This window comes from Populus nigra, chromosome 2 (assembly GCF_951802175.1).
Source record: "Populus nigra chromosome 2, ddPopNigr1.1, whole genome shotgun sequence".
NCBI lineage: Eukaryota > Viridiplantae > Streptophyta > Magnoliopsida > Malpighiales > Salicaceae > Populus > Populus nigra.
In genome coordinates, this window is record NC_084853.1 from 38330434 (window position 1) to 38351600 (window position 21167).

General features: G+C 29.6%; 1 protein-coding gene across 1 annotated transcript; it reads left to right on the forward strand.

Annotated features, from left to right (window-relative positions):
* The first annotated feature begins 16203 nt into the window (after window positions 1-16203).
* LOC133683092 (vascular-related unknown protein 1-like) lies at window positions 16204-17504 on the forward strand. Its single transcript, XM_062106609.1, has 3 exons — window positions 16204-16811; window positions 16911-16979; window positions 17120-17504. The coding sequence occupies exons 1-3, from the start codon at window positions 16485-16487 to the stop codon at window positions 17279-17281; spliced, it is 558 nt and encodes a 185-aa protein (XP_061962593.1). The 5' UTR covers window positions 16204-16484; the 3' UTR covers window positions 17282-17504.
* Window positions 17505-21167: the final 3663 nt, after the last annotated feature.

The following is a 21167-nucleotide window of genomic DNA, read 5'->3' on the forward strand; positions in this document are numbered from 1 at the left end:
AATCTAAAGTGTAAATAGAAAAGTTTATGTACGCATCTAATTAAATAAATCATGAACTACTTGTGTTAATAAATTAAAAAAATAATTAAAAAAAAATAAAGATTAAAGTGGAAAAAACAAGAGACAGAAGTATATCAAAATATTTGATCTCATAACACATGTCATTTATCCGGTTGCGTTTAATGACTTTATTTTTTCAAAATCAAGCTTTTATTTAATTAAATGATAATAAAAATAGACACACATGAAATTTATTGAATAAAATAAAAGGAAAAAAATATTATGCAAGGTTACACATATTAAAAATATTATCCAAATATATATATATATATATATATATTTAAAAAATATCATTTATATAAAAAGTAAAAAAAATATAGTTGAATTAGAATAATCTCTTTAAAATTAAATACATAAGAAATAATTAATGAAAACAAGCTGATATTTAAAAGGCTAAATAAACAAAATAAAAAATCAGAGAGAATGTGTATTAATTTAAATATAAATTAAAAAAATTAAAAACAAATACATATTAAAAAAACCTAAATTAAAGAAAAACAAAAAAAAGAGTATATTAAAAAAGATATCAGTTAAAAAAAACAAAATTAAAAGAAAAAAGAGGTCAGGTGTTGTTAAGCTTGGCAAGCAAAGCTAGCTCGCTGCCAATTTGAAAAGGGCCCACGTGCAAGCACTTATTTTATTCATTGTTAATGTCGTTTACCCTAAATATTTTTTTAAGAAAAAAATCAGATGACATATTGTCTGCTTTACTTTAGATTTAGTAGCTGAAAAATCACGGCTGATAGTTTTGTGACCTAGAAATTCTGTTTTCAAACTATTTTTTACCAAAACACTATAGATTCATTGATAAACCTATCAATGGTTTAAAAAGATCTAAAAAAGCTGCACGAAAACCCCATATCAACTCGAAATCAAAATTCTTCCCGATTTTTTGTTTTTTAGGCAATTTGAATGTGAAAAAAACCTAAATGATTATCATCTTACCAAATAAAAACTGTTGACATTAAGATCGATTATTTTGATGGCCTGAATCGATATCAACATTTATTTTCTCTTTTACCACTGAAATCGTATGATTTCTCTCACTCCTCTCAAATCAAGAACTTTAAAATAATGAAAATAAAGTTTTGGATTAAAAGTGACATTGTTTTGAAATTTTGAAAATTAGAGGGACACGGTATATATAATTTGGAAAATATTAGGACTACAATGAACATTTCTCCTAAAGTTAAAAAAAAAAAAACCATCTATTTTCATTGTCTTTTTCACTATGATGCCATATTTTTTTAATTTCACCATTTTCTATAAACCTAAATTGATTTACAATTTGATCCTATAATGGCAAAAAAAAATGAGAAAAAAAAATTATGAATAGTAAATTTATGGTATTTTATTAGAGAATCTGTCGTACGTTTTTGTACAGTAAATTCCTATATATTTTAGAATTTTATTAATAATTCTTCTAGAATAACAGGAAAGAAGAATGAGTATAGGAAAGACAAGTGTAAAAAACAACACAGTTGTGCAACAAGTGTAAAAACAATAAAAAAGAATTTTGAGGGGTATAACTTAATTGACCAAGCTTTATTTTTGCTTCTTAGAAATCACCAGTTCAAGTTTTATAAATCTCAGGGTCATTGAAGGCTTACATGGTCGTTAACTTTAGAGTCCGTGGGATTAGTCGATGTGCGTGAAAGCTGCCTGGACAACTATATTAATTAAAAATAAAAGAAAAGAAAATTCCAAGAGTTTAAGAAAATAAAAAAAAATGCGTGAATCTCCATTCCTTTTCCTTTTCTTTTTCTTTTTTAATAATTAGCCTTTATCTGCAATCTTGTCATTGAATGCCTGAATCATTTCAGGCTTTTCATGGTGATAGCCATTTACTGCGTTCATGCCACCCTTGCTCCACACATTTATGAACTTGCGTATTTTATCACCGAGCCCTTTTACTCAATATATATATATATAGTTAGTTAGTTTGCTAATGTGATAATAATTTTTAAAAAATATATTATTTTTATTTTTAAATTTATTTTTAATATTAATGCATTAAAATGATTTGAAAATACTAAAAATTTTAATTTAAAATAAAAAAATCTTAATTTTTTTAAAAAAATATTTTTAAAACATAAAAATAAACAAACTAAAAAAATTATATATATATGTAATACTACATTTTAATCATCTTTTATTTCAGATACTATAATTTACGTATCAACATAATAATAATTTAAATTAATTAGATAACTGAAAAATAATAAGTAATTAAATCATTATTTTCTTACAATCCATTAAATCATAGTGTTCATTATATTAACTGGAGGAAACATGATATAAAGAAAACATTAAACTATAAAACCAACTGATGTAGCAAAACAAAACAAAACAGAAGGGAAAAAAAAAGCTTAAATGTTTTCTTCTTTCGAAAAAATAATATTTTTATATTTATGAGATTTATCAGTAAGATTTACTTCTTCGAGATTTTTATCGATAAGATTAACAATACTCGAAAGTATCTCGTGATATGGTTATTCACGCGCCTTCAAAAGGGCATCTTTCTGCTGGAATCCAAAGGTGATTATTGACTGTAGTAATTTGAGAGTTGACTTTAGAGAAGTGAAAGGTGTGGGTCATGGTTTGACGTGGGCCACAGCGATGAGATTTCATTGGCGAGTGCCAAGGCTTTAAGCAGTGCGCGTGGCATAAAATCGGCTTATATTATCAGATAGGTAGATGACAGCCACGTAATAGCCAAAGTCAAACGCCACGGGAGGAGAATGTAGGTGGGCACAGTAATTGAGGTACCGTACCATTTAGGATAAAAATATTTTTTTGGGTTTCACTATTTTTTCTTATGGTTAATAGCTGAATATGTAATTATATAATAAAGTATTTTTTTAATTTATTCATATATTTTTAATTAAATTAATTTTATCTATATGTTAAGTTTTTAGTTTCTTTTTAAAAAAAATTCAGGCCAAATCATTTTTATTAATCACGTAATTCATAGAAAAAACTTTTTATTTCTCTACTTTGTACATGCTATGCTGAACGTAATTCATAGTTTGGCCTGAACGTAACAATTTTACTTGTAATTAACCATGCGATGATTCTACATGCTATGCTGTTTGATGAAGCTTTTTTTTTTGCAACAAAAAAATATAGGCATTGTTAATATTTCCTTTACTATTAATTAAAAAAAATTCAATATAAATTAAAAAATTAATATATGCATTCAATAAAATAAATTGATAAATATAAATACCAATAAATAATAATAATTTATTCATTTCAACAAAAACATTAAGTTGGAAAACTGAGATAAATATACATATTAAAATATATAATTTCACGTTATGGTATGCTTTTTAATTTTTTTACTTAATATATAAAACAAAAAAATCTAAAAAATAAATAATTTAAACTCTATTGTAAACAAAATTCTATTATAATTATTTCTTTTCTCAAGAATATATTTTTTAATTAAATACATTTTTTTATCATGGGTTCTTAATTTGATAAAAAAAAGAATTAGAATAAATATAAATATTTTATTCTCATTCAATATTAATAGAAAATTATTATCAAAATTTTGCATATCATATCATAATAACACATAATTATTCAAAAAGAAATTATCATCATAAAACTATTTTACTCTTTTTAAAAACATCGAAGTTGTTTTTTATTAGGTGCACACTTTTATAATAAAAAGGAGGGTTAATTAAAATAAAGGTTTGTTAGGAATCTAAGCTTCTTTGAAATAAGTAGGAAACGTATATTTTCAAATTTAAATTCAATTTCCTTATTAACATACATGTTAATTATTTTAGTGAAAGTATTTTTCTTATTACTGGGATAGTCATTTAAAAAAAATTCATTAAAGAAAGTTAATATATATATATATATATCATGTCAAAAATCTAATTAAAATTTTTTTTAAGAAAATATTCATGAGAAATTTATTATTACTACTAAAGTTTTGCATATTAGGTACATAATAATTAAAAAAAATTAACATTCTAATGAAAACCTACAATATTATTTAAAAACTATATCAAAATTAAAGGGTAGAGATTGTCATGTTAAACAAATTTTTTTGGATTGTAAAAAAACAAAAAGGAAAGGGAAAGAAAGAAAGGGATCAACTAATGACCTATGTAGAAGAAGGTCAAGTGTGCTTAGGCTTGAAAGGGATTATCCCCAAGGCATGGCCCAAATAAAAGGTCATATGTGTTTGGGCGTGAAGATCAGGCCCACACACCTAACTTTGTTTGCACACACATATATTTTTTTTTAAGAACGAATGACATATTATTTATCTCTTTTCATGAAAAAAAAAGTAAATGACGCGTCATCTGTTGATAGACAATACGTCTTCCAATTGCCCTGTCTCCAACCATTTTAGGTTGCCAAAAATTCACTAGAAAGTTGAGTTTTTGACTTTCAGATCAAAAAAACTTATTTTAAACTATTTTTCACATGAATACACTTAAGAAACACTATATAAATCTTAATAAATCAATTTATAGCCTTGAAATAGCAAAAACTCAATTAGAAATTGTAAAAAAAAAACCTTGAATTATAAAACTTATCAAGTCTCAATCTATTTTTTATGGCAACATGAAGGTAAAAAATCACCATTATCTAACATTTCTTATTGAAAGAAACTCATTAACATCATGATCATTGTTTTTTATAGAAAAAATCTTGACAATTAATAATTTTCTCTCTCGTCTCCTGATTTCCGGTGACTTTCTCTCTTCTCTCTCAACTTAGAAACTAATAAATAAATAAAATAAACTTTTAAACTAAAATAAGAAATGTTGATAATTGAAGAATGATCATGAATTTTTTAAATATTTTACTTTGTGGTCGATCCTCTCTCCTTTATTTTTGTCTTTTCACTACAATTTTCAACTTTATCAAACGAAGCTAGGTTAAAAAAGGATTAAACCAAAAAAAAACCAAAAGTATGAAGATGAAATTAAATAAAAAAAACATTCAAAGTGATAAAAATTAATTTTTTTAATACATTTTTTGTAAATATATACCTTTAAAATTGTTTGAAGATAAAACTTAATTTTGATTGAAAAACATGTTATTCTAAAAATAAATTTTTTATATAATAGTGATGATAATAATGATATTGGTTATGAAAATAATAATAATACTAATAAGACTATAATTGTTATTATTGGCAATGATAATGCTAGCAATAATAATAATAATAATAATAATAATAATAATAATTTGGGCATTTGGGTGTTATTCCTACTTGTTAGCTGTCACTTGTTGATGTCAACTGTATTTATTTTCTTGGAAGTTTTAGTTGAGCTTTTACTCGTTATATACACATACAGATTTTCAAGTTTCAACATTGACTTCTTAGTCCTTTACTCCAATTTTGACAAAAAAAAAAAAAAAAACATATTCAAGCCAAGGCTTGACCTATGGATATAATCCATAAACATCTAATTGTGTTTTCTAATTTTTGGGAAAGCTTTATTTTCTTTCACTATTTTACTACATTAAGCTATCGAAATTTGCCTCATGGCACATATAAACAGAAGAAATATATGGATGGATTATACCAATACTTCCTTCTTCATGTTTTTTGCCTCATCGACATTTGCAATATTCTTGACCTTTTCCAAATTAATATCCCTAAAATTTTCACACGCTATTTTTTAAAGAATTCAAAATCATCTCTTTCCATTATTATTTCTCTATCAGTTGCTCTAGTGGAATGATTTTAAGCTGGTTAATCTCTAGATTTGTATTTCAAGTTTAATTCATAACATTTTTTTTATTTTAATTATTTCACATGTATTCAGCCATTCGAAACCCCATTTAATATGTATATACATTAATATGATAAATATAGGCTAATGCATTTTTATTAAACCCTTAGAATTTCAATTCAGTTAAATATTAGCCTGTTTATTTGCAGATAATTTAACGAGTACTTTATTCCTTTCCTTAAAAAAAAGGGGGGATGTATAATGAGTCAATGACATATTGAAACTTTAGCTATTTTTCCCTGAATTTACTACCTGTTTTATATGTCTCAAAGTCACATAGACTATAGAGTTGGTAATTATAAATGAACAAGGACTCGAGTTTCACCATCAAAATAATAATAATAATAATAGAGTATATGTACTGGGATTCAATTAATAATTTAATCAAATCAATTGGGTAAAACTATTAAAATCCAATTTCATTATCAAGACTATATATAAGAACCAACACCCATTTTCAATTATTAATTTAAAGTTCACACCACCCTTTTTCTATTATATCAATATCTTTGAATCAATATATATATATATGTGAATAATATTTTCACAAATACTTAATAATCAAATTCTCACTTTGATGTGGACTCCAAGACCAATCTGAAAAGAAAAAAAAATCAAGAAACAAGTAGACTTTACGAACCACCATGTCACTTCCTAGGGTTCTGCCATAAATGATTTTAGCAGGAAAAATATGGATTTTCTAAAAGAAAAGGATGCCATCAGTTTTGCGTTGGAATTAGGTCAAATCCAATCCATGCGAACCACAGAATGGACTCTTTTAAAACAGAATTGTTCGGTTAATTCTCTCGACGTGGGAGAGTTAATTAGCACAAAATGTTGATAATGTGAACGAAGATTATCAATAAACGACAAGGCGATGTCAACGTGCCTTCCTATAGATGCCCCAGATCAACATCAGGGAATAGTGGGGGCATTTTCAATTTATTGCGAGTGGACCCACCGAGCCCTAGTGGTGTCAGACATTTCACCTGCCACGGGGTCTCCTGTTGCTGTCATGGGCTATAACAGCAAATGCAAGTTGGCACTCAACAGTCTTCATTGACCGAGCCAAAACGACACCCTAGGATGAGCTCTAAGCATGAACAGTTTTGCAGAACAATACAAGTAAAAAGTCTCTCTTGATGGCAGGGTCGTTGACTCAAATTGATATAAACTCCAAAGTCCAAACAACAAGATCTCCATTGGTATCACCAAGTCAAAGTGTCCATCTATGGCCGTCCATCATCGTAGGTTTCTTTTTCTTTTCTTCTATAGATGGTATTTAAAAATATTCTAGGGATTGATTGATGTTTTTTAAAATATTTTTTTATTTAAAAGTATATTAAAATATTATTTTTATATCATCACATTAAAATATTTAAAAACACAAAAAAATATTAATTTAAAGTAAAGATAAAGAAATTATTATTATTTTTTAAAAATACTTTTAAAATGAAAAAATAAACAAACCCTTATTATCTTAACAATTGTTACCATTTAATAAAGGCAGTTAAAATAATCCAACTATTTCAAAACCATTTTGCATTATGTCGCTAATTAGAGATTAAAATTCCAAGGAATTCTTTTTAATTTTTCGGGATATAGAGTACTTCAAGTTCAAATCCTGTCATTAATTTTTTTTAAAATAATATATTAACGTTCAATTAGTTCTATAAACATAAGCATTATAATCTTTAACTATAACAAGGGGCGTGAAAATGTTAGCTATTAATTAAAGCACGATCAACCTATCTATAAATTCGTTTTTCGCACCAACAAAATATTAATAAATATAATGAGATCAAAACACCGGCACTCATCTTTAATTACATCTAGCTGGACGGAGGAAAACAAAAGGTGTTTCATGTGAAATTAATTTTTTTGCTTCTTTCAATTATTTATGATCTCATGCATATTATGGAAAATTAATGGAAGTCGGGTGCTTGCTATATATATAGATATTTAACGTCTTACTATAGAAACACAAAAAGGATTTGATCAAGATCACATCATGTTCTATCATGTATGTGCTGAAAACAGAAAGCCCTAAGCTAAGCATCTTTGCTCAAAGAGTCAAATAGAATAATTTGCCCACAAAATATAACCAGCAGCTGAAATAGTATACATTTGTTGATGGGTGTGTCTATATATATATATATATATATATATATATATATAATGTAAGGAATTTACAAGCATTCTCCAGATTTTAAAATATATTTAAACATAAAAAATTCTCCAGATTGTAAATATGTTCATAGTCGATTGCTGCTTGAACAAGTATATATGGATTTGGAGTTAGCAAAACGTGGCTGTGAAGTTGCGTTGAACTATGCAAGAGAAATTAATAACCTAGCAAGTACTTTATTTTGTATACTTTAAGTAGAAAGTGTGTTGGGTACTGAATATCGGATTGAATGATCATATAAATGTTGGACATACTTCCTTAAATTCCATTACATATAATATAGTTGTTTTGGTGGATGATTTATTTATTATGAGATTGAATCCTCAATTCTTCATTTAATGGAGAGCGGGGGGAAACAACACTTCATATTCTGAATATATAGAACTTAATTGGGAGCTTTAATGGAGAAAAGGAATATCGTGCTTTTTTATTTTTTTATTTTTGCTCACATTAAATGTTTGCAATATCTAATATGATGTAAATGCACCAACGGGAAATGAAAAGACAAAAAAAACTAAATGAACAAAATGTAATTCTTTCTTCTCTTTTTTTTCAATTTCTTGGCCCTCCTCTTCTCAAAAAATGGTGATCATATAGCTTGGGCTAGGCTTTATGCTATGCCCATTGCGCTTAATAAACCCACAGAGTGTCATCAGCGACTGCTTAAACATATCAATTTTGTGCAACCTCTTGCGGACCCAAGAATGTTTTAACCAGAGCTAGCCTCGAAATTGGAATCGATGCTTCATTCAAGCAGGCTACTTAGTTGGAGCAAGCCCAGAGACTTTGACTCAAGTAAGAGTAAGACCAATCCACTTAATTTCAATTTTTATGTACTCATTTTTTATGTACAAGATTAAGACTATCACTCTCTCGATGGATTTTTTTTTTGGGTTATATTAATCCAGTTCAGTTTAAAATAATTATTTTTTATTCGGTTTAATTTTTATTAAAAAATAACTAAACCAGTTTTTTTTTAAAACCGAAATCGGTTCAAACCGACCGATTTCGGTTTGGTTTGGTTATTTTAGAACAAAAACCAGTTCAAATCGATCAGTTCCGGTTTGGTTCGGTTTTTTTCAGTTTGGTTTAGTTTTTTCGATTTGGCTCGGTTTTTTCAGTTTCGCTCGGTTTTTTTCGGTTTGAATTCGACTTGATTTTTTTTTCCGATTTCAGACTTATAAAACTAAAACCGAACCAAACTTGTTAGTTTTTAAAAAATTATAATCGGTTTAATGGGGTTTTTTTCACAGTTTGGTTTTTCCGGTTATTTTTTTCTTCTTCTATTTTCTCGTTTTAACCCAAATATATATATATATATATATATATAAACAATGTTATCATCTTGAAGGTCATTCTGTTGGTAGAATAACAAATCACTTTCTGACACGAAAAAATAAGGCTGGATGGTATTGCTACAGCACCCATTAACTCACATATTTAGATTCATTTTTTTTTATAAAAAAAAATATTATTATTTTATAAATAAAGTTATGAACAGATACAAGTAGAGATGCACGGACACAAAATAAACGACTTACAAAAAAATATTTTTATATTGAATTTAAACAGACGACTACGCTAGAAACGCACAGACATGAAATTAAAAACACAAACGTAATCCTAAGAAAAAATTAGCACTATGTTTGTCAAGACAGTGTTCATATGGACAATTAATTTATAATATCCATTGATTAACGCATTTGTTTATTATCTCACCCATCAAACACGTGCACTTGCTTAATAAAAGAAATGAAATGAATGCCAACAAATTAATATTAGTATATACCTCCGTATCAATTCAAGAACAAAACCGATTGTTAAACTCAATTCGCAGCATCCATAAAATCATTCGCAATGAGCAAGTTAACAAGATGAGTTTTATAATTAACCTTAACGGAAAATGCAGAAAAACGATCTGGAATCCAAGGGAGATGGGAGGCTTGTGCTTTACACGCAACGGGCTTCTGGCTGGCTTGGACAGTGGGGGCACGCGTAATCCACGTGCGGCTGCTGGTCCTGCAAGAAAAGAAAGAAAGCACAGAGATTTGAGGGACTTCTTTTGTCTTGTTGGCAACTGGGATTCTAGGGGGATCTTGGGCTGCTTCGGTTTTTATGGTGCTGGGATTGTTAACGGTAGAGGCAGGATGGTGGCTGGTTGACGGGTGAAGGCTTGCGACAGGAGAAACAGTGTGATCTTGGTGGCGCTGATGGCTATGGGTGTAGCGGCTGTGATTTTAGTTTGATGGAAGATGGCCAGTGATGGAGGAGATGGGTTGTGGAGATTCGTTTTCGGCTGGCTTATGAAAGCAAGAGGCCAGGAACGGTGATTGTTTGCGGCTTCTTTGTTTGTTGTGGCCGGAGATGGTGGTGGCTACGCTGGGATAATGGAGGCTGGTTGTTGAATGTCTTGGTTTGTTAGGGGTTAATTCGGGTGCAAGACTGAAGGATGGCAGGCGGTGCAAGGAGGATGGATGAATAATGCTTCGAGTGCAGGTTTTTCACTGCAGTGCAAAAATGGGGAACGAAGATTTGTATTGGAACCGAATTTTTATTCAAACAAATTAAAATTATTTAGACATTAAAAAATTTCTTGATTAAATTTAAATAATGAGATTGCATAACAATTAATAAATACCTAAACATGAAAACTAATTTCACGTGAAAAAGTAATTAAAAGGTAAAAATTAGTTCAGATGGTGTATTTAAAACAGAAGACGTAAAATGAAGACAGATAATTGTAATAGAATGGAGGTCCATCAAATGAGTAAAATCCTGGTGATGGAGGTGGGCTCAATATGGGAAGTGTGCTAATCTCTAAATCTTGTAATCTGTTTATTGGTCAATTCGGGTCGGGCCTATGTCAGGCCCGATATAAATCTCAAAAGGCCTCGAGCCCTTTAAGGGCCCACTCCTCAACCTAAGCCTGGCTCGAGACAAACTTCAGGCTTTCGAGGGCCTACTAGAGAAAATTAGGGGAATAAAAATACCAAGTAAAGCTTGGAGAGTAATACTATGATAGGGGTTTTCTTCTTGTTTAATAGCATTAATTTATCATACTCTTACTGTTTAAATAAGATATTATAGCCTTTGATCTAGCATGCTGTGAATAACATTGGAATTACATATTAATTTTAAAATATTGAATTAATCAACGTATATATATTACATTATATTATGTAATCTTGAAGTTAATTACACAGCCAACTTCAATATTGTACAAACCTTTAATTTTCTTTCTAATACCGAAGATGCAAGATGTGGTATGCAACAAATTAACTCGTGATGCATGCCCGATGCCCTATACTTTTTTAATCGCAAATCAATCGCATCAAATTACGACGGGGTTTGGGAAAATTTAATTTCTAATATCTATTTTATATTTTTAAAATATAACAAAAATATAATTTTATATTTTTAGAAAATATGCATGAAAAATCTTTAGGATTTGATCATGTGCATTAAAATCAAATATCTTTTTTTGGTTTTTTTTTAAATAAAGAATTTTCAGATTTTTTTGAGAAAAAAAATCAAAAATTTTGATATCAAATCTGCATCTTATAATGTAAGTCTACGACTTGATATTAGACAAAATTATTTAAAAAAACATGACAAACCCACACATAATTTTAAACATGGTCTTTTGAAAAATTTAAATTTTTTTTTTTATTATTTATTATTTGAGCTGGACCCAGCCCGAGGCCAGGGTAAGCTTCTTTTCCTATAGGGCTTGGCCAACTGCAAGCCCAACAATCCCACTAGCCAACAATGCCCTCACCCAACCTAGGTAAGCTTCTTTTCCTCTCTTTTGCACTCCATTTCTTCTAATACATACAGGAAATGAATTAATTCATGTCTTGCAAAAGAAAGCTAAGGCGGGCTAGACCTGTCCCAGCCATTTGAGCAGCTATTAATTGCATTTAAATGTCATTCTCATCGTAGAAGTGAGTGGCCTCTTGTTATGTAAACTCTCCCTCATGATTAGTTCAAAGACTCTTTATGAATACACTGGTTTCTTTCTTAACTCTAGCTTTGTAGGATTTCAAGATAGCAATTGCTTCTGATTTTTCAACCAAGAAATAAACCCAAGTTTTTCTGCTAAAGTCATCAATAAAGGTAATGAGATACCTTTTTTTGTTGTTCAAAATTGGGTTTATTAGCCCACATACACTACAAGATTTAACAGTTTTACCGACGAAATTTTTCCGTCGGTGTAAGACACATATTCCATCGGTAATTATATTACTGATGGAATTAAAGACGGAAATGATCCGTCGGTGAATCGTTCGTCGGTAATGTTTTGTCCGTCGGTAAATCCGTTGGTAATATAATTACCGACGGATTTACTGACGGAACAGACGCGTCGGTAATAATTTTTTTATTACCAACGGAAATACCGTCGGGAATTCCATCGGTAATTACTGAAAAACATTTAAAAAAAATTATTTTATAAAATTATAAAATAATTAAATTAACATAAATTAACACTGTATAATATATACTCAAAATGCTTGGAAAAAAGAATAAGAAAATCAATTCAAACAAATTTGCAACAAATAAATAAAATAAAAAAATAAATTCAACTAAAAAAATTCATATGAAAAAAATGAAGTTGCAATTGCTAAAAATTTAAAAATCCTATAAATAAATCTACTAAAAATTGATCTCATATGAAAAAAAAAATCTCACAACAACATTTATATAATTATTAAGAACAAAAACAATTAAAAATAAAATAAAAAACAAATATAGTGAAACAAATCATGAAAAAAGAAAAAAGAAAGAAAAATTTTACCTTAATGTAGTTGCAAGTGAAGCTAAGGAGAGAGAAAAAATTTCATTAAGCATATTAATTAAAAAAAAAACTAAGAGGATAAAAGAAGAAAGAAGAAGAAGACATACCCAAGCATGGAGGAAAAGAGAAGGAGATGAGGAGAGAAAAGAAGAGAAAGAAATAGATAAGAAATGATGTTTTTTACATAAAGTGAAGAAAAAAAAGAAGACATACCTTAATAATGTTTTTTACATATAGTGAAGAAGAAGAACAAGAACAAGAAGAACAAGAACAAGAAGAACAAGAATAAGAAACGGGTCTGTCTTTTATGAAATAAGGGCATTCAGGCTTTTTATTGGGACGCTTTACCGATGGATTTACCGACGGATAATTAAATATTAATATTTTTTAATTATTCCGTCAGTAATTCCATCGGTAATATTTAATTTAAATTTTCAATTTTGTAAAAATTTTTCAGAAACCGCCAAAAAATTACCGACGATTTTTCAATCCGTCGGTGATTCTGTCTGTAATATTTAAATGAAAATTTTCAATTAATTGAATTTTTTCATAAAACCGTCAAATAACACCGATGACTTTTCAATCCGTCGGTGATTTACTCTCTGGAAAATACTGACGGAATTTTCCGTCGGTGATTCCCTTTGTAATTAACATGATGAACAATGTTCACAATTTACAAACAAATTTACCGACGGAATTTATTCCATCGGTGATTCCGTTGGTAAAAATGACACGTCATTATTTTTTTTTTGCTTTGTTTTAATTTTTTTCCCACAGTAATTCCCTCGGTATATACCGAGGGAATATTTCCGTCGGTAAAATCCCTCGGAAATTTACCGACGGAAATATTCTCTCGGTATTTCTGTTTGTATTTATCAATTTTCTGGTAGTGATATGTCTATATGAACTAGTTGAATAACTCTAAATGCCCTCCATGTACTTTCCTTTGGAAAAGGATAACGATGTTGTTTTCATGTCAAGCAGTCTTCGCAGATCTTCAAAGGAGCCTTCAACTGAGGCAATCCATCCACCATATTCTTTTATTGGATCACCTTGAGACCATTCCAACTAAGATGACCATAGCGGCGATGCCAGAGTTGAGTTTGATCTATGGTCAGAGAGGAGAAGCAATTTTTCTTTTTTGGTGGATAACGACCAGGCACAACTAACATTCTGTTATATGCCATCTCGGTTTCCATGATTAAACCTTTTTTTTCAGAATGATAAATCTTGCACTTTCTGTGTTGCATGAGCACTGCAAGACACTTCTCTTGTAATTAACCATTGCTTAGTAAATTGTTCTTCAACTCTGGCACAAAGAAAACATCAGTAATCCCTTATATGATCTCATTTATCTTTATTCGAATATTGTCTTTCTCTTGTACAGTGAGACTTGTATTATTACCCAGCTTCACCTTTTCTCTTAAATTGTTATCAAATTGTGAGAATAATTCTCTTTTTCCCATATATGTGGTTACTACACCTAGAATCAAGAAACCACAAGTGATCTCTTCCAGCCTCGTTGCCATCCACATACGCCATTAAAAGCATCTCTTCACTAGTCTCAACAAAATTGACTCTTGTATCTCTTGTTTTTTTGGGGACATTCCCTTTGAAAATGACCCAACTCATGACAGTTATAACACTCTAGAGTAGTTTTATCAAACCTAAACCTGCCCCTACCTCTTCCTCAACCTCGATAAGAACCTCTATCATTACCTCTTCCTCTTACTTGAGGTTCGTAAATGATCTGAAGGGCTTGTTCATCCACAATGTGACAGTTGATTTGTTGTTCATACACCAACAAACTACTTTGAAGCTTATCTATGGATAAAGTATCCAAATCATTTGATTCCTTGATCGAGCATACAACATAGTCATACTTTAGAGTCATAGATCTCAAGATCATTTGGATAATTACCACATCCTTTATTCTTTCACCGTGAATTCTCATCTTATTGGTTGTGGTAAGAATTCTTCCAAAGTAGTCATTTACTGATTCCCCAGTTTTCATGTGCAACACTTTAAACTCATTGCGAAGAGCTTGGAGTTGAGCATGTTTAACTCGTGTTGTCCCTTAGTACTTTTGCTTTAAAGAGTCCTAAATATCTTTTGTTGTGTTCTTTTTCAATATCATCTCTAAAATAGATCGATCAGTGGCTTGGAGCAAATAATTTTTAGCCTTCAGGTCCTTCAACTTTTGATCCTCAATCACCTTCATCTATCCCTCAGTGAGATTGGTCCCTTTCACTGATGCAGTGATCCTAGTTTCCACCAAACTCTAATATTCCTTAGAATGCAAAAAAATATCCATAAGCATACTCTAGTGATCATAGTGTCTATCAAACCATGGGATAGCAGATTGCACAAAGTTGCTCTTGCTTGTCATGTTATTCATTCACGTTGATGTCTGTGTTGTTGATCAAGTCACGTGATAATGCTTTAATACCAAATGTTAGAACCAAGTACAATTGACAAAGAACTTTGTAGAAATAAAAGCACTATAACTCACATATACATGAAGAATTATCTTATTGTTAAAGAACCAACATAGCTGTTAAATAGCCTTTCATCAAAACAAAAAAGGAAATAACAACCCATGACTTTATAATTCTAGAATCATGGTGCATAACGAATTGCAAAACAAAGAATCACTTGTCCTTTAAGGGTAGGGATTATTACGCATGACTTCAAACCACTAAAATTCTGAAAAGAATGAAACTTGAATTTTATCATTATAGAAGATCTTAATAATTTTAACAGAATTTTAGTGAAGTAAATATATATATATATATATATATATATATATATATATATATATATATATAAACACTAGAATTAACTCTTAAATGCCTATAAAACTTTAAAGCTGAATATATTCATCAATTGTTCAAAATCTTCCCTAGTTTTATTTTATGGATTAATGTTAATATTATAATAATAATGTTATTATTGAATAAAGGAAGATCGGTAGAGATTGACTAGTACTCTCCGAGAAAGCCCGTGGCAACTTGGGATGCACACCGTTCCTTTTGTTTTTTGTTTTTTTGTCGTCAGTCCCAAACCTAACTTAAGAATAGGCTGGCCATATTTAGCTGAAGGAGCTTAGCAGGTTGAGTCTTTCACCAATTCATTGCTGTAGTCCACGCACTCTTTCTCTCTTTGCTCTTGTTTTTTTTGTTTTTTTGAATTGACTCATTGAGACATTAATTGTATATGGTTGAAAGGTAAGTCATGATAAAGAAAGTGGCTACCAATGATGTGTTGCAAATCCAATTTTAACCACAAAGGTCAACCCTTCTCCCTCTATCATTTTCTTTTTTTTCTCCTCCTGCACGTTCTTCTCTCTCTCTCTCTCTCTCTCTCTCGCTCAACTCTCAAGTCTCAAGTCTTTTTCTTTTTTTTCGTGAGCCTTGTTTTTCTGTTGCAACTGCTAGGTTTAACTTCCTCAACTCCCTAGGACCCACATGGCGAACCAAGATTCGACAATGTGGGTTCCCTTTTCAAGCATCCCTTAATCATCATCTCCTTTTCTGTTATAAAATCCCTCTCTCTTTCTTCTCAAGTCCTGCAGGCACCATAGCATATTACTACCACTTGCTACCTACCATCTTGGTTGATTTTCTCTTCTTCGATTTTACTCTCTGTTTGTTTGTTAAATAGATTCTGATATATGGAAGACTTCTCTATTAATCATTCATCAATGAATAAAGCTGTTTCGGTCTCTCCAGCTGAGGAGAGCGGGTGGACATCTTATTTTGAAGATTTCTCTAACCATAAAGAAGAAGATCATAGTTTATGCTCTAGTACTTTTGATAGCTCCTCAATGGTTTCTGATGCTGCTTCTTTTCCTCCATGGAAATCATCTCATGCTGTTGCCTGCTCTTCCATCAGTGGGGGTTTGCCGAAAGAGTTAACTTTCAAGAAAACAAGAACCAAGGAAATTTCTCTTGATGATTCCTTGGAGGATACTGCTAGTTCTCCTGTTAATAGCCCCAAGGTTACAATAATGGTTCTCTCTCTCTCTCTCTCTCTCCCCCCCAAGAAAAAGATCTGAAATAAACTTTTTATTTTAACCATTTCAGTATTTTATCAACAGGTTAGAGATTTGAGACCGATATTAGAGAATCCCACGAAAACAAATGATCAATATTTTAACAGTTCTCTGGTAAACTACTGATTCTCTCGATTTCCCACAAAATCTTCTCTTCTTTTAAAGTTTTCATGGAATAAAATTAGTTTGGTATGATGATCAGTAGTTATATAACATGGGTGAAGTCTAAATAATTGATTTTTGTGATTTTGTAGGGTAATAAAGAAGGCAGTGGTTTAGAGCAATATGCAGAAGGGCTGGAAACAAGTGAAAGATGTGAAATAATCTTCAGTAGTGGGAAGAATGACTGCATAGATTTGAAGAAGAGAGGGTTGTGCTTGGTTCCTTTGTCCATGTTAGTTAACTATCTGGGTTAAACTCATATAATATCTCTCTCTATGTTTCGTGTCCTCCTTGCAGCAGAACTGTTAATTATCAAGCTGTGTCCGAAGGAAATTGTAGTTGATGACCAAGTAATCTATCTGTCTATCTCTCTCTCTCTCTCCCCCCCTCCCTGTCTTTCTTCATCTGTAAAATCTAGTCCAAATCTTCCGTATTGTATATACTCAAGAAACAAAGTAGAAAACAATCTTCAGCAAATTAAGCATATATATGCATGTGAATATTATTTTCATGAGCTTGTAACTTAATTAAATAATACCCAGGTTGTAGAAGGAAAGCCATGTTTAACCCTGTAAAAGGCTATGGTAATATGGTACTTAAATAGGGCGATATTGTCTGAACTCTGAAGCTGTCCTAAATCTGTTCGACAGATGACCTTTGATGCCATTGTACACATTTGTCTACAAAGAAAAGACACCTGTGAAACTTTGATGCTATCATACCTAGCTAGATTGTTAGGGCTGCAATGTGGATAGAGTTTGGACTTCGATGTGAACTCGTGACAGGATGATCACCTGAAATTTTTGGAGGAAAATTATTCTACGAAAACTCCTTCATCAATATTTTGGGTTTTTTTTTCCCCAAGTTAGCAGGGAATAATACTGTTTAAAAAAAATACAGGGAAATGATATAATTTGATTTTGTTATATTTTTGTAACGTGATAACTTAAAATATCTTGTTTCATATGACTAGTAAAATACAGACACTCCTTCCCTCCCCACCCCCAAAAAAAAAAAAAACTCACCATTCCCTTGGATTTCTTTTAAAAAACTCATTAATTACATAGGTGTTTTACCTTTAAAATAACTAAAAATATAATTTTTTCTCGTCTTTAAGCATCATTTTACATTTTTATATTGAAAAATTTATTGTTTTCTTTGCTGCCACCATCATTATCATCATTGCCCATTAATTCATTCTTATAATTCTATAAATAAAATAAACATACTACATTGCTATTAATTTATTTTTGATTTAATTGAAATCAAATAATTACTTAGATTAAATTTAGGGTTATGATAAATTTAATATTTTTTGAATCAATGATAAATTAGTTAAGAATAATTCAATTAGAGTTTATTTTATATAGTTATACATGGAAAAAAAGTTTAATTAATGATGAATTAATTATTTCAATTAATTATGTGTTGTGTTTTATTTAGGTTAAGTTGTCGAATTAAGACTTTTATATATATTATTGGAACCGACTAATAATATAGTTAAATATGCATAAAAGTTCATGCAATAAAGCATAGATGTGGTTGAATTATGACAAATTACATGTTTCATTGAATTGTTGATAAGTTGACAAATTTAGTATTTTCTTTGAATTAAACTAATTTGCTATGAATTTGCGTTTGATTTAATACAATTAAGCATGGAAATATCAATTGATAAAGTATCATGAATTCTGTTTTTTTTTTTTGTTAAGTTTGCTTCAACGTTAAATTTTAAGAATTTGATTGAATTTGCTATGAATTTTGTCAATTAGAATTGAGGTAATGCAATTTAATTAAAATTACGTTAAATTGACTAGAATCCAATTATTTTTTATACAAAATGTCTAATAACATATTTATGTTATGTCATTATGGTGACAATATTGTTACTGAAATGAACAATAATATCACATATAATAGTAGAAGCAATTTGTTATTAACTAATAATTTAGGCATGTCATATATAAAAATAAAAAAAATTATTTGTCATGTACCTGGATAGAATTATGTTGATATTAATATTGAAATAATTTGGAGTGTCAAACCGACTCAAACTATGCTTACTTCGTTAAAACTATTTCATCCTGTAATTCTGAATAGCAACGTACTCCAACTATGCTACTTAGTTTGCAATATTTGAGTATTTAATTATATTTTGGATGGTAATTTCCTAATTAATCCCAATATTTTAATTCTGTTTACTTTTTCCATAACTTTTATTTTATATTGCCAATATTTTTAAATTTATTTTTGGAAACAGAGAGTTGCGTAAATTAATTGTCGTCTGAATCCCCATAGAGTGCAGCTTTATGTCACAAGAAAGTAAAAACTCGTACATTTCCTAGTCTAAACTCTAGCCATGAATGATTTCCTCTGACAGGTCGTACAACTAGAGATAAACCTGCAGTATCAGTTCCCACAAACTGACTTGAAATATGTCAGTAGCCTTTGATGCCATTGTGATTGTACACATCTGTCTCAGCAGATGTGATTGAGGTCTAGCCTTCAACTTCATAACTTTATATTAGAATTTCTGAATTATTAATAAATTATTGTGTCAGAGATCACGGTCTTTGTTAAACTACTGTCATTTTCTTTACTATGGGAATTAATGATAAATTATTTGAAACGAAAGAAACTTTTATTGGCAATTTAAAGAGTCCAAATCATAAGTTTAATACTAAACATAATTTGAAAACGTTGTTATGCAAATTATATTTTATAAAAATTTAATTATTTTATTAAAAATTATATTCTGAATCGTTTTGATACGTTAATTTTAAAAATAATTTTTTAAAAATAAAAAAATATCATTATAATATATTTCAGCATCGCTAAACTAGGAAGCCAATTCAAAAATTAAAAGATTACAGGAGTGCGTGTGTGTATTTTCGGAAGTGTTTTTGACAAATGAATGTTTTTATGGAAGCTATTTTATTGTTTTAATGGAGAAATCGGAGCCATCGAAAAACAACCAAATTAAAAAAAAACACCTGGCAGGTATTCCAGTTATATTGAGGTGTTGTTTGGGCAGGTGGCAGCAAAGAAGGGATAAGTAGAGGTCATGAAATTCAGTACTGGAAACTTGAAAGCTTCAACGTACCACCTCCCTAGCTAGAATGGACATTGCAATATCTTCCTTGATAGAAATATCTAATAATAATGATGGTAACAAGAACAGCATTATAATTGATTTGCTCCATGTTAAAGAAGAAAAAAAATTAACCAAGCTTTACAATTATTCTAGAGATAATGTTGATTGTTTTTTTTAAGTATTTTTTATTTAAAAATATATTAAAATAATATTTATTTTTAATTTTTAAAATTTATTTTTCATATATACACATCAAAATGATATAAAAATATCAAAAAATTAATTTAAAACAAATATTTTTTCAAAAATTAATAAAATGATAGTTAAGGTAAAATTAGTCATTGTGCAAGCGTAAAACTCAAAGCAGTATAATTAATTAATAGTCAAGCTTTTAGAGTAAATGTCCGTTTGAGAAAGATTTTAAAAAAATAATAATTATTATTTTTTAAAATTAATATACTAATATCAAAAATAAAATTTTAAAAATAAATAAATAATATTATTTTGATATATTTCCAAATAAAAAAATATTTGTTAAAAAAGTGAAAAGAAATTGGGAACCATTTTTATGGCAATACATTAATTGAAGGAGTATATATATACACACACACATAATTGTATCGGTGTATTGTATTTGATTAATTTTATTTTATAATAAAACTACTCTCAATACATGCCACCAGCTAGTCAAACAACACCGTTTCAAGATTTCTCTTTGCGACGTTCTATCCGTTGACCCCACAGCAAGAAGAAAAATTAATGCAGTCGGCAGAAAATAGCTAGACAGTTCTTGACATACATATATTAAGTATTTTATAAATAATTACTTTTCATTAATTAGCCGAAGCCTAAATTCCCTGAACCCTAACAAGGTAAAATTATAATTAAATGAATTGAAATTAAAAAGAGACAGAAAAAAGAAAGTGTTAAATATTAATTGATCTCCGCCACCCTCCTGCAGGCCATTCACTTAAATTATTCAGGGAGGGCTGGAAAGGAGAGACCCCTCCATGTGCAGAAGCATTGAAGGCAGGTGTGTCTCAGAG

Coding starts and splice junctions, on each gene's coding strand:
- LOC133683092 (XM_062106609.1), top strand. CDS start 16,485: ATGGAAGACTTCTCTATTAATCATTCATCAATGAATAAAGCTGTTTCG. Junction 16,812..16,910: donor CTCCTGTTAATAGCCCCAAG/GTTACAATAATG, acceptor TTTTATCAACAG/GTTAGAGATTTGAGACCGAT. Junction 16,980..17,119: donor AATATTTTAACAGTTCTCTG/GTAAACTACTGA, acceptor GTGATTTTGTAG/GGTAATAAAGAAGGCAGTGG.